Source organism: Mustela putorius, unplaced genomic scaffold (assembly GCF_011764305.1).
Source record: "Mustela putorius furo isolate JIRA1106 unplaced genomic scaffold, ASM1176430v1.1 tig00000127_pilon_pilon_pilon, whole genome shotgun sequence".
Taxonomy (NCBI): domain Eukaryota; kingdom Metazoa; phylum Chordata; class Mammalia; order Carnivora; family Mustelidae; genus Mustela; species Mustela putorius.
This window is the reverse complement of record NW_025421288.1, coordinates 2331761-2346384: the sequence shown is the minus strand read 5'-3', so window position 1 is coordinate 2346384 and position 14624 is coordinate 2331761. Positions and strand designations below refer to the sequence as shown.

Sequence of the window (14624 nt, the reverse complement as noted above, 5' to 3'; positions counted from 1 at the left end):
CTTGTCCTACTCAATAAATGCTGAAATCTTCATGCAGGAGCAAAAATGAACTTGAAATCAGAGAGCTCTGATCATTCAGATCATTGAAACCAAACCTTTCACTTAATGAATGTTGGAGATGATAAACTGAGGAATTATGAGTAAGGTGACAGTTTTACTAGTGGAACTGGGATTGGGTCATGTAAGGGCCTGGTTGGCCAGAGGGAGCCATTTTGTTGTAGTAAACTTAGATTGACCCTATGCAGTGAACTTAGATTGACCCTGCCCTTCCCAGAGGAACTTACTTGCAAAGCCTAGATACAAGGGCAGGTCAGGCCCGGTGAAGACACCCAATCAGTGGGATGCACATATATTTACTGAGGTGAGTTTAAATCCCACTGGCCACCTGTGTGTGGGCCGGGTTCAACCACTCCTATAAAGGTTAGTTTGAACGGCTGAGGAAGAAGAGGAGTAGGAGAGTCCTCAGAGCTGGGAGAGCCATCAGAGCTGTCAGAGCTGTCAGAGCTGTCAGAGCCATCAGAGCTGTCAGAGCAGTGAGAGCCGCCAGCAGCCCTGCTGCCCAGAGCCATGGCCTCACCAAGCGGCCTTCCGGGAGCAGCAACATTCTGAGGAGCAGCTTCATTCCGGGAGCAGCTTCCTTGACATGAGGCCTCCTTGGTGAGCGGCCTAGTCAGAAGCAGCATGGTCTGGGGAGAGGCCTCGTCTGGAGCAGCCCCGTCAGGGAACGGCCTCGTCCAGAGTGGCCACGTTGGGAGAGGCCTTGCCAGGGTTGTCATCATCACCTTTTCGTAAGAGCTAGCCCTTACCAGTTAGTTTGGTTTCTGATGCTTGGCGCGAAATAAAGCTTTGCTTGACCTTCGCTTTGTATCAGTCTCGCTCCTTTGATCACGGACCCTAACAGATAGGAACATAAGTATATTAAAAATATTCTAGGCTAAAGGAATGATGGTGACTATGTCACATACAGTAAGCATTTCTGAAGCTGTGAAACTGCTTGTAAAACTTGAATATTTATTTGCATATGAAATATATACATGATGATTTGACAACATTTTGTTATTCTGTAGAAATGGAGATGAAAAGTGGTTTTCAGAAATTAAAAAAAAAAGAATTTTCTTCTTGTTATTGAACTTTATTTTCTGTAGGAAATTCATCTAAATCTTATGTGAAATAAATTATGTGATAAAAAAATCCATGTAGATAATTTGGTTCTAAATCAAAGAAAAAAGGGTGCTTATACTTGCCCTGTGGGAGCTGCTGCACCCCCTCCCACCCGATCTCCCTTAACGTGTCATAGATAGGGACAAAGGGATAGGGGGAAATTTTCATTTCTGTTGTCATGTTTATTGCATCACAGATACTCACAATGTGGAAAGACAAGATGAGAAAAGTAGCAGAGCTTATCCCCTTCCAGTAGAGCTGGGTTAGTTGAGCGACCTCAAAACTGCATTTGGAAGAAACTGCACATATCTGCTTGCTTTGTCACGTAGACCTGAAAAATTCATTCCATTTCCATCCTGATGGAAAAGGAATAGGGTCAACTGAACTTTATCAAGATAGAAATTTTCCTTCAGCATAATTCTTGTGTGTGTGTATCTATATCTATATCTATATCATCTATATCTATATCTATATCTATCTATCTATATATATTTTTTCATCTCAAAGTGAGAAAGGAAGTAATAAAAGAAAACACATTTTTTTGTGATATTAAAAGATATACTACCATCACCCATGAATAGAACATAGTCTGTAGGTATTTTGGAGAAAATTTTCCCAAGATAACAATTTAAGAAAGTATTTTTTATCATCAACAGAATGCAAATAATTAGGATCTTTATATAAAAGAATTGAGATTCAAAAGAAGATCAGTAATTGTGTAATACCACAAAGGGGAGTTATTTCTAAAACATGAAGAAGGGGCACCTGGGTGGATCAGTTGGTTAAGTGGCTGCCTTCAGCTCGGGTCATGATCTCGGGGTCCTGAGATCGAGCCCCTCATTGGGCTTTCTGCTCAGTGGGGAGCCTGCTTCTCCCTTTCCCTCTGCCTGCTGCTCTGCCTACTTGTACTCTCTATCTGTGTCAAATCAAAATAAATAAATAAATAAATAAACTTAAAAAAAATAAAACATGAAGAAAATTTTCAAACAAAATGCAATAGAATTTTAAAAAGATAATTTCAACAGCTACATAAAATGAAGGGGAAAGTGGGGCACTTGGGTGGCACAGTGGGTTAAGCACCCAACTCTTGATTTTGGCTCAGGTTGCGATTTCTGGGGTGGGACATCAACCCTGCTTTCAAGCTCCACACTCTGCATGGAGTCTGCTTGAAACTCTCTCTCTCCCTTCCCTCTGTCCCTCTCATTTGTGCTCTCTTTCTCTCTAAAATAAATCAATAAATCTTTTTTTTTTAAATATGAAGGGGCAGGAAAGAGAGAAAAAATGATAAGAAGTGCAAACAGTAGCACATTCATGGGCGAGAAGAATCACATAAGTTACAACTTAGACAAATTATTAAGAAAAAAAAATGAATATTGTGGTGGCTTAAACTACAACTACATCACTAGTACCACATCGTAAAAGACAGTGTAGGAATATCTACAGGTTTGGAGAGAAAAAGAATGAGAGTGATAAATCTTACTCTTAGTCCTGTTGTCTTTCATTAATGCAAAAAATAAAAAGATACTTTCATATCAGCCTAATATTTACTACCCTCAAGTTCTCTTTGAGCAAATGTTTTACTTCATTATAAAATTTCATAATACCATAAGTGATTAATCTGTATAAAAACTTAAAGGTAAGTCAGAATGTAAATAATTGGTATATTTTGTCCTCAGCCTCAAGAGCCATCTGAATAGCACTTAGGGAGAATAATGATCATCAAACCAGGAGTCCTACACTTTGATTTGCATGTCAGTCTACCATTTTTGAATGGCCTGACTCTTGGTCAAATCAGCAAACAACTAGCATCTTGTATTCTTCATTTACAATATAAAACTGATAAGTAAAGTTATTAGTGTCACTTAAATATGAAATGATAAATTGAAATGGCATTTGAGAAATTGACTAGTGGCTAGGACACATGGGATAGCTATTACTTAAGACATTAATCATCTACAAAAGAAGTCCTATGACTATTTCCATATTCTTTTCTCAATGGCACTGTCTTCATGATGCTCTCTTCTTGACCATCTTCTAGAAGTAAGAAACCCACAGAGAAGACACTATGTTATTTAGAGAAACATAATTTATAATGAATTCTTCCAGACTGCTAAAATCAAGGTTTAACTATACAAGATAGGCAGCTAACAAATGCACATTTAATTATCTTTGGAGTTGCCCAGATTCTATCCAAACTTAGCGTATCCAAAATGTATTTTGTGAATAAGCCCAGCTAGACTTTTTACAATACATCAAAGCAGCCTTTATCAAGAGCATGGTCTTCTTTCAACAACTTTCTTTCTGCTGTGCTTTATGAATGAATATTAACTCATTCATCATTTCTAAGTCATAACCCATTTATGGTACATTGATCTCTTTTAAGTGCTACCATAACTATTAAGACTTTTGTAATGACACTTCCATGTTGGAGGACAGTGAGTCTATGGGAGCAAATGCTCTTCCTTGGTGGGGAAGTAAAGCTAGAAAGATTCAGGGGTAGGGGCTGCACATCAGAGCCTGGAGATGACGGCATGGTTTGGAGAGGACTGGGAGGCCTGGGCACCCATGGACGTTCTGGGCTAAGAATAGAATACTGGTGAAAACATGACATAGACTGGGGAAGTTTTCTTTGAGTTAAGTGTTAGAATTCTTCCAGTTAGGAGAAGAGTCAGTTCTGAAGAGGTAACCACAATATGGTGATGACAGTTAATAATACAGAGAGTGGAACATTCTTGCCACAAAAACAAACAGTAGTGAACTATAATATAAAGTGATGGTAATAATGTATTCATTATAATTCCACAATGTATATGCATATAAAATCATCACACTGTCCACCTCAATACATTTGTCAATGATTCCTCAATAAGGTTAAAAAAATACCAAAAACAAACAAACAAACAAACACAAAAACCAGATCTCCCGAGGAGAGTGGCAATAGACTGGACCAAAATGAAACACCTGGACTTGCTTTCAAGTTAATTCTTTGAAGGCAAATCCAACCTCACACTCTACCCTGGGTCGCTTCAGTGCCTTGAATATGGTTTTAGGGTTGTATTGTTATATATTCTTTTCATATTTAACTTATGAAATAGAATACATAAAGATACTTAGAAAGAGAGAGCTGTGGGCTGGGGTTGGGATAGAGAACTGGGCAGGAAATACCCCTGTAATCTTCATATGAATAAAAAAATAGAACACTGCCACATCTCCACAGTCAACCATCCTGTCCTCACCGCTCCCCTTCCTAAGAACTAACTATTCTCTTGACCCTGACATGCAATCTCCTCCTTGTCTAGCAACCTTAGTCAGTATTTATCTTAGCTGTTACAGAGTTTTCTTCTGGATCAAAAAAAAAAAAAAAAAAAAAACACAGTGAGTCTTTGTGAAGATTAAACAGGAGCACTTAGTGTATAACACGCAACAAACCCTCATTTAAAGACTTTCAAATGAAAGTTTTGCTCAAATGCAAATGTTCTTTTTCATATAACTTTTAAAAAATGTTCTAAATCAGGGAAACTTCAGTGGTTTAGTCCCTTAAGGGTCCAACTCCCGATTTCTATTCAGCTCATGATCTCAGGGTCCTGGGATCAAGCCCTGTATCAGTGGGGAGCCTCTTGAGGTTTCTTTCCCTCTCCCTTTGCCTGTTTCTCTGCTAGTGCTCTTTTTCAGTCTTTCTCTAAAAATAAATCTTTATTTTTCTCTAAACCAAAAATAATACAAAATAATATTAAGCTTTATTAGTTTATAATTTTCCCAGAAATTTACCTATATACTTGGAAGGACTTTATAACTCACTGTCATTCTCTTAGAAACTACAATAAAGACAGTTTTTGAGCAGAGATGAAGACCATTTGTTACCATGAGGGCCAAGGATGTCTAAACTTCTGTCAGTTTATGGAGATCAGAGAAAGGATTAGGACCTCAAGTTTGTTTTCATCACAGAATTCCTTAAGTGCAGGAGAATATGGTCCCTGGTGCCCTGGAGGAATTTCTAATGACAAATTCCTAAATGGCATGCAACATTAATTGTGGCTTGCACACTGTTTATAATCCGGATCCAATCCTAGCTGCACTTTGTCAACTTATATCTAAAGGAAATCAACCTGGTGAACTTCTATTTGGGAAGGTAAACCCAAATTTCTTGGAAAGAAGAGTGCTCTAGGATAAGAGAAATGTAATTTATAATGTACTCTCTATAAAGTATTAATTAATCATGTGAGCTTGGGCATCTCTAGGGGTAATTTTAATGATGAAAATATAGATTGTGATTTGATTCCTTTGGATATAAAATTATTCCATTTGACTTCCAACTGTTGCTCTGAATATATGTCTCATTGTGGGAATGTTGGTTGAGCGATGTCAGTTGTCTTTAAAATAATACCAGCTTTCTTTCTGTGAATGGCTGATGAGTTGCACTGAGTGACATGTGAATTCAAGAAGCTGACATGAAATGCTCTGGACAGTTTCAAGCCCTGGTCAGTGGGGAGCCTGCTTTCAGTGAGCCTGCTTCACAGAATTTCAGTGAAGAAAGGGGGGACACCAGAAGGAAGAAGTAGGAATGGATCCACAAAAAGTGAAAGAACATGAGGTGAATTATTTCTCTTCCCTTCCCATTATCCTGCCTGACTGTGTGAGATCCACTAAGTATATTTTGCCTCCATTGTATAGCTAGCTGACTGACTTTCAGTTAAAGTTGAATACAGGCATCTTCTCTGAATTTTATAGACTAGCTTGTTTTGAGGTTGAGGCGGTGATAAATTCAAAGTACTGCCCATTGAAAGTGCCATACAACAGTCTAAGATACAGGCAGACAGCAACGGGGAGTGATGCTTAGGTGGATAACAAATTTCAAATTAAAAAAAAAAAATTATAAGTTGTGGGGGGGAAGCTGAAAAAGCATTGATTAAGAAAAAGTGATTCACAGGTTGCTAGGAAAGTGATAAAGCCCAAAATGAAAGGACAAATAAACTCCCTGCACTAACCCTATCATGAGTATTGATAACTCCTTCCTCAAAACAAACAAACAAACAAGCTCCAATAATTCAAGAATTACGTTAACCTAAGACCTTACTCAGGTCGCCAAAAAAATCAAATGCAAATATCTCAAAACTTGAGTCTCTGTTTATCTTCTTTTTGTTTCTCTTCTCTCTGTTAATTTTGTTGCCTGCCCTTGTTTCTGGGAATAAGCTTTAGGACAATAATTTCAATTATGGGGTATTTTATTTACAGACCATTTGAAATCATTGAAGCTTTTTCTTGTAATTATTTACAAACATTTGCTGACTATTGGTTAAATAATCAGTAACCTGTATTTAACAAGATATAGAACAAAGATAAAATAATTAGAAATATTTATGAAGTTCCTAAAATGTACTGGGTAACTTCCACATTTTATCCCACAACAGTCTCAGGAGATAGATGTACCCACCAATGATGTACTTATCCATTGCCAATATGATGATCCGAGAAAAAAAAACAGTACATGCCAAGCATTATACAGATCAGGAATACTTGGTGAGAACTGAGAGCTAAATTTGTGCAAACACTCTTAGTATTTCAAGACAGAATTTAAGACTTTCTCTGTGTCCTTTGGGAATTTAGGATCACAAAACTTAAGACTATATTAGGTTTAGTTTGGCACAAGTTAAAAATGGAAATATTGGGGTCAGTGAGGCACTTTTTTAAGTTATTAGATTATCCAATACTCACTGAGTATACACTAAGTATCAAATTAGTATGGTAAGTACATAATGTTTTGCTAAATATATTAGCAAATGAGACATGTTGTTTAAGATTGTCAAACTCTACTAATTATGTCTATGGGTTTGGGCTAATTACTTATTTTCTCTATAACTCAGTTTCATTTTCTTTTTTTTTTTAAGATTTTATTTATTTGACAGACAGAGATCACAATTAGGCAGAGAGGCAGGCAGAGAGAGGAAGGAAAGCAGGTTCCCTGCTGAGCATTGAGCCCCATGCGGGGCTCGATCCCAGGACCCTGAGATCATGACCCTAGTGAAGGCAGAGGCTTTAACCCACTGAGCCACCCACGCGCCCCTCAGTTTCATTTTCTTAAATGAGCTTATTAGAACTATTTACTTCTCAGAATTATTAGGAGAATTTAAAAAGTTTATGTTATATGTGTATGTACAAATTATTCCATTAGACTTTAAACCTACTGATGGTGTAGTAAAGTAATGAACTGAGGCCATATGATGATTCATAGCAAACCCCGAATTTATTATGTTCATTATGATCAAGGTTTTTTCAAAATTTTGACAATAGCAGAAAGCCCAAAGTTTAAGCAAAATCTTAACTGAAACATATAAATTTTCAAGACTAGATTTATCCTCTTTAAGAAGGGGCCTCTAGAACAAGTGAACACAAGTTCCTACAGTGAGGGGAGAACTACAGCAGGAAGTAAATGATGACCTCTTTCTTCTAACCACTGCTCTTACAGAGGAGCTATTTGTGGCTGGAGAAGCGTATCCAAGGACATGACAATATTCAGCGCATTGTATTCTCTAAGAATAAATTGCATTCTCTAAAATAACAGATTTTTATTCTCTACTCTTACTCTTTGTAATTGGGCTACATATGCAGGAAAGAGGAACAGATTGAGATTGCAGTTTTGTTTGAATATTTTCTGCATTTTATAGACTAAGATAGTTTGTTGTAATTTATTATCTCATTTTATCATCTGCATATCGATATTAGAATGGCTGAAATGGTTTAAGGATCACGATTTTGGAGGTTATCTGGCTTTGCATGAAATCTGAAATGGTTTAAGGATTACGATTTTGGAGGTTATCTGGCTTTGCATGAAATAATTAAATAATTGGAGGAAAGGGGTCTTTAACATTAAATTTCTTCTGTTCCAGGTATGGACATGGACTCAAGCTCTAGATTCAGAAAACTCTGATTTCAAATTCTGTTTTGCTAAATACTATTTAGGTGATCTATATATACTTTATCAGGACATTTTTAACTAATTGTTATATCCGTAAGGTATTACTACTCTTGTACGTGCATCAAACTGATCTTAATAACATATTCATTTAGATAGTATTTTTTTCAAAGTACTCATACATCTATTTCTAAATTTGAAACTCACAACTCTCTAATTTATTTAGGGAACAAAGAATTTGCCTCTATTTTAGACAAACAAATGTGTTGAGGGTAATGAAGTTTGGGGATCACACTGAAAATTGATGACTAAGTTGACAATAGAAATCAGAGGTCCTCTTGCACTCTAAAATTGAGAAGCTAGAGTTGCGCCTCATGGTTCAGAGAGTGCTAAGCGTCAACTCTTCGGTTTTGGCTTCAAGTAGTGATCTCAGGTTCTAGGATCAGGCTCTGTGCTCAGTGGGAATTTAGCTTGAGGATTCCCTCCCTCTCTCTTTTCCCCTCCCCTGCTCCTGTGCTCTTAAATAAATAAATAAATAAATCTTTAACTAAATAATATTGAAAAGCTAGAAATATATGTGGTCGTTCATACTTGATAAACCACAGAAGTTTGCAGAACAGGGAAATGAAAAAAAAAAAAAAAAAAAAAAGAAAAAAGAGTGAAATGAAGCATTATCTATGGACTGGAGTTTGGAGAAAATAGAAAATTCTACCACATATTTAACATTATTGTTTTGCTATGAGGTTAAACCACATTTCATCAGTTGGAAAATTAATTTTTTATCAGATGAAGACAGAATGATGGGCTTTACCTACATATTCTGACAACTAATTTGTATAGGGGATTAATTTCAGGTTTTGGTAAAATTTTGTTTAATTTTGGGAAAGGGGAAAAAGAAAAACAACTCAGGTGGTTGTTTATTTCTATGCACATGATTAAGATAATGTTTTTATTTCTGTCTATTTAAAGGAACAAGCAATTACTTTAAAAAATGACCAAACAAGTGTTTTAAATATTATTTCAAAAATAGGGGGTACTTATTTATAGGTAAGAAGAAATTTTCATGGCATCATTGGAGGCATGAAATCTAACTTTTCAGTGATTCTTGCTACACTAATTCTAAATCTTAAAATTGTACCAAATAAATAAACTCATTTGTTTTAAGGCCCCATTACAAAGGAATTTTATGTTTGGTGTGTGATACAATTAACCTCTAAAAGAAAGTGATAAGGGGAGAATTTAAAAAATAATTGATGAGAAACTGTAGCAACAAGTTTAGGGCAGAAGATATATCACAACTTCTAAAGAAAGATGGTAAATATTAATGATGCCTTTTGAGTTCAAAATTTATAGAAAAACAATTGGATCATGGGTTACCAATTCAATGTTATTTTTTCGTTAGCACTGAGAGTCTAAGTTAGCAGAAGCCATGGTCAACCGCAACTAAATTGCCTGTATCTTCACATATCAAATCCTGTAGGTTTAATATAACTGGTAAATGAAGAGATTGAAGCTATTAGATCCCAGGACCCTGAGGCCATGACCTGAGCTGAAGGCAGAGGTTAACCCACTGAGCCACCCAGGTGCCTCATCATTTTAGTTTTAACTCTCTCTTTATTCTGTGGTTCCTTTAAATATATGATTTGTATTGATATCTGATATAAAAATAAACATTTGATACAAAAGATCAGCATCCTACTGTCCTAAATCACTAAGTAAGATAAACAAGCAATCAAAAAATTATTCAAACCAACTCAGAGGCCTCCTGCAGAGATTTTCTATCTTCCACTTTGTACATATATTTCTATCATATAAATCTCTAAGTTCATTTTCTACCTCAATCTGAAACTATTTTGGGGAAGCATATAAGTCCACTAGTGACCATTGCCAAGCTTAACATTTGCTTCGATATCATTTAACAGCAACTTTAATGACTTATACTTGCCTCTTTAACAAATGTGTGTTTGGGGGCACCTGGGTGGCTCAGTGTGTTAAGGATCCAGTCATGATCCCAGGGTCCTGGAATGGAGCCCCGCATGGGACTCTCTGTTCAGCAGGGAGCCTGCTTCCTCCTCTCTCTGTCTGCCTGTCTCTCTGCCTACTTGTGATCTGTCAAATAAAATCTTAAAAAAAACAAAAACAAAAACAAAAACAAAAACAAATGTGTGTTTGGAAGGATCCAGAAAAATTTCCTTTATAAGGACTTTGTTGTATATTTCTTTAGAATAGAAAACATTTGGCAACTAATAATAATTATTAAACTTTTTTAATTTACTGATTGAATTCATTCATAAAACGTAATGTCAAGATCGAACATAATATCCTGAAAAACTGACTTATGGAAATCTTCATGAGACTAATCAGAAAAAAATTATATCATATCGTATCATATCCATTAAATAGAGCTTCATGATGTCAGTGTCATCATCTATATTCTCCATGCACATGTTCGGCACTAACTTGTGCAATATGTCTTTTCAGGAGACTGTTAAGCATTTTTATGGCACTGGATCATGGAAAACAAGAATAACGTCACTGTGTTTATTTTCATGGGACTTTCTCAAAATGAGAACATTGAAATCCTCTGCTTTGTATTATTTTTATTTTGCTACATTGCTATTTGGGTGGGAAACTTACTCATAATAATTTCTATCACGTGCAGTCCACTAATGAACCAACCCATGTATTTCTTCCTTAATTGCCTCTCACTCTCCGACCTTTGCTACACCTCAACAGTGACACCTAAACTAATGGCTGATTTACTGGCAGAAAGGAAGACCATTTCCTACAGTAACTGCATGACACAGCTTTTTACCACACATTTATTTGGAGGTGTGGAGATCTTCATCCTCACAGGGATGGCCTATGACCGCTACGTGGCCATCTGTAAGCCCCTGCACTACACCGTCATCATGAGCAAAGAGAGGTGTCACGCAATCATCACAGCCTGCTGTACTGGGGCCTTAATCCACTCTGCCAGTCAGTTCCTCCTCACCATCTTCCTACCCTTCTGTGGCCCCAATGAGATAGATCACTACTTCTGCGACGTGTATCCTTTACTGAAGCTGGCCTGCACGGACACGGACAGAATTGGTCTCTTGGTCGTTGTTAATTCAGGACTGATTGCTCTGGTGACTTTTGTGATTTTGATGGTGTCCTATTTTCTGATATTATATACCCTTAGGGCTTACCCTGCAGAGAGCCGCTCCAAAGCTCTTTCCACTTGCAGTTCCCACGTCACAGTTGTGGTTCTGTTCTTTGTGCCTATTCTCTTCATTTACATTCGGCCCGCCACAACTTTCCCAGAAGACAAAGTGTTTGCTCTTTTCTACACCATCATTGCCCCCATGTTCAACCCTCTGATCTACACGCTGAGAAACATGGAAATGAAGAATGCAGTGAAGAAAATGTGGTATCATCATTTATTTTGGGGAGGGAAGTAACTTGTATTAAGAACATTCTAGAATTTCATTTTAGGGTTCTACTTTGAGCCTTAGAAGTAAGAAGAAATGATATACACAGAGTATATCATGACTGCAAAAGCCAGCCACAGTTGGAGCTCAGAATCTTTAGCATTTCCTCAGACCTCTCCTGACTGGATAAATTTATTATTTTCTAAAGACTTTTTTTATTCTTTTTTACTGAAGTATTATTGACATATAGCATCTGTCCATTTCAGGTATACATCACAGTGATTCAACATTTTTGTACACTTTGAAATTATCCTCACAAGAAGTCTAATTATCATCTGTCACCATACAACATTATTATAATATTATTGATGATTAGACAATTTTCATTTATTTTTTCATTTCATTCTGCTTCTAATCTTCTCACATGCTAGTCCAAAGTATTCCTTGATTAAATACTTTATCTTCAACATGTAATGAAGTCTTTTTTCTCCTCCTCTTGACTTCCACTATCACTGGAGTGTGTACCCCTGTTGATAGAAACAATAGGAAATCATCTGATAGATTAGAAATATAGGTAGTTTTTACTTCCAGCATCTCAGAAGAGAGCATATATAGTAGGTTTTTGAGCTGAGGGCAATAGGTACATGAGCTATTCAGCATTCATAAACACTCTTCTGTATGATATTTGAGCCTAGTTTCCCTCTCTCCCTTTCAGAAAGGAAACATAATATCCTCAACATTTGGACAAAGTTCATTTTGTGTTAGTTTCTCTTCTGGTTCAGGTTATAATCCTTCCGGAAAGACCTGTAACATTAAGAACAGGCTTTAAAATCACTCAATACACTGTTACATTGCTACAAGGGTCCTTGTTTCTATGATTGGTCATTAGATTTAAGTTAACATTTATCCCTTTCTTTCTTGCACTGCCTACTCACTCTTCCCTTTGATTTAAGGTTAACCTTTAATATTGGGGCTCATTATCTACTAAGGTGTACCAAATCTTCATTCTTGACATTCTGAATCTTTAATGGTCCTGCCATTTTTTCTTGTTTTTCTTTTCATTTTTTTTAAATTAACACTTACTATTAGTTATAGAAATTTTAAGAAATGGATTGTGTTCCAAATAGTGATCATTCATGTCCCATTGTGTCAAACAAACAAATGTCACCTCATCATCAATACCAATTCCACCACTCCCCCCCCCTTTTTTTTTTAAGATTTCATTTATTATTTATTTGACAGAGATCACAAGTCGGCAGAGAGCCAGGCAGAGAGAGGAAGGGAAGCAGGATCCCGCTGAGCAGAGAGCCCAATGTAGGGCACAAACCCATGATCCTAGGATCATGACCTGAGCCAAAGGCAGAGGCTTTAACCCACTGAACCACACAGGTGCCCCCTCCAGCGCCATTTTATCTTTTGGTTTAGTAAAGGTATGAAGACCCCAAATGGTATCCAGGTGGCAACTTCAATTTCCAGTTCAATAAAGTAATTGTTGTGGCCCCTCATGAAACCATAACATCTATAACTAAAACCTAAAAGCCAGATGAGCTCAAAACTGTTGGTACAGGAAGCAGAATTATAAAGGACTTTAGTGTAATAATAAAGGAAGCACTTCCATATATATTCTTCAGTTCCATAGGATTCTAAAACTGTTTATGATGGCTTTGGGAGAGATATAACGATATGTTGGCCAACACATCCTTGAAAATATAGCTCAAGCTTTTCAGGATGCTATTTCTCAATTGGTGGTCTGTTTGGAAGTCATTTGTTCACTGTATCTAAGCAGTTACCTAAGATAAATGGGATATGAATGAGTTCACTGAGGTTGCCATAAAATAATACCATAGATAGGATGGCTTAAAACAACAAAAATATATTTTTCTTTCACTTATGGGGTCTGAAAGACCATGGTCAAACTACTGACAGGTTTAGTTTCTTCAAAGGTCTGTCTCCTTGGCTTAACCAAAGGCTGCCTTCTCCATATGTCCTCACAGGGTCTTCTCTGTGAACACACATTCCTGGCGTTCTTTTCTTTGTGTCCAAATTTTCTCTTATAAGGATGCTTACCACAGAGGACTAGGGCCCACCATAAAGGCCTCATTTTAACTTAATTGCCCCTTTAATGGCTTATCTCTAAATAGTCATCTTCTGAGTTACTTGGATCTAGGTATTCAATATATGAAATTTCAGGAACTCAATTTGGCCTAGAATAGAGTATGTGGTAGGATCTATGAATTTCAATGTGTATGTCCACTACCAAGCATCTTTACTGGAAGAAATACATTACTGGATCAGAATCAATCTTAAGTGAAATAGTATGATGGTGAATAAGGCATTCCAGAATTCAATGCATTGTGCTGCTGGTACAAGTATTATAAGCAGGAAAGACAAATCTATATCCAGAATAAGTGTCTGTTTCAGTGAAGACAAATTTGGTTTCCTCCATGATGGAAGGTTTTCAGTGTAATCAACTTGCTATCTCAGCAGTGAGTGGACTCCCTGGGGAGCGAATATGTTTGGGCATTCAATGCTGGTGTGACAGAAATTAGCTTCCAAAAGAAATGAAATCTTGCCATTTGCGACAACATGAATGGAACTAGAGCGTATCATGCTTAGCAAAATAAGTCAAGCAGAGAAAGACAACTATCATATGATCTCCCTGATATGAGGAAGTGGTGATGCAACATGGGGGCATAAGTGGGTAGGAGAAGAATAAATGAAACAAGATGGAATTGGGAGGGAGACAAACCATAAGTGACTCTTAATCTCATAAAACAAACTGAGGGTTGCTGGGGGGAGGGGGGTCGGGAGGGGGGGTGGGGTTATGGACATTGGGGAGGGTATGTGTTTTGGTGAGTGCTGTGAAGTGTGTAAACCTGGCGATTTACAGACCTGTACCCCTGGGGATAAAAATATATGTTTATAAAAAAATAAAAAATTAAAAAAAAAAGAAAGAAATTAGCTTCCAAACAAGGCCATAGCAATATTTCCTAACTGGCCCATATGGAGGTACTGTATATAGAGGCCAGACGTAGACTTTTATGGCCAACAGTTCATCTGATGTCTGGGCCCACAACCAGTGGCAACTGCCAGACATGTAAGTCAAGATGACTCCAGATCTTTTCAGTTGCTAGCTAGTG

General features: G+C 37.0%; 1 protein-coding gene across 1 annotated transcript; it reads left to right on the top strand.

The window, feature by feature from the left end:
• The first annotated feature begins 10584 nt into the window (after positions 1–10584).
• Positions 10585–11514, top strand: LOC123388223 (olfactory receptor 4P4-like). Its single transcript, XM_045067512.1, has one exon. The coding sequence runs from the start codon at positions 10585–10587 to the stop codon at positions 11512–11514; it is 930 nt and encodes a 309-aa protein (XP_044923447.1).
• Positions 11515–14624: the final 3110 nt, after the last annotated feature.

Coding starts and splice junctions, on each gene's coding strand:
- LOC123388223 (XM_045067512.1), top strand. CDS start 10,585: ATGGAAAACAAGAATAACGTCACTGTGTTTATTTTCATGGGACTTTCT.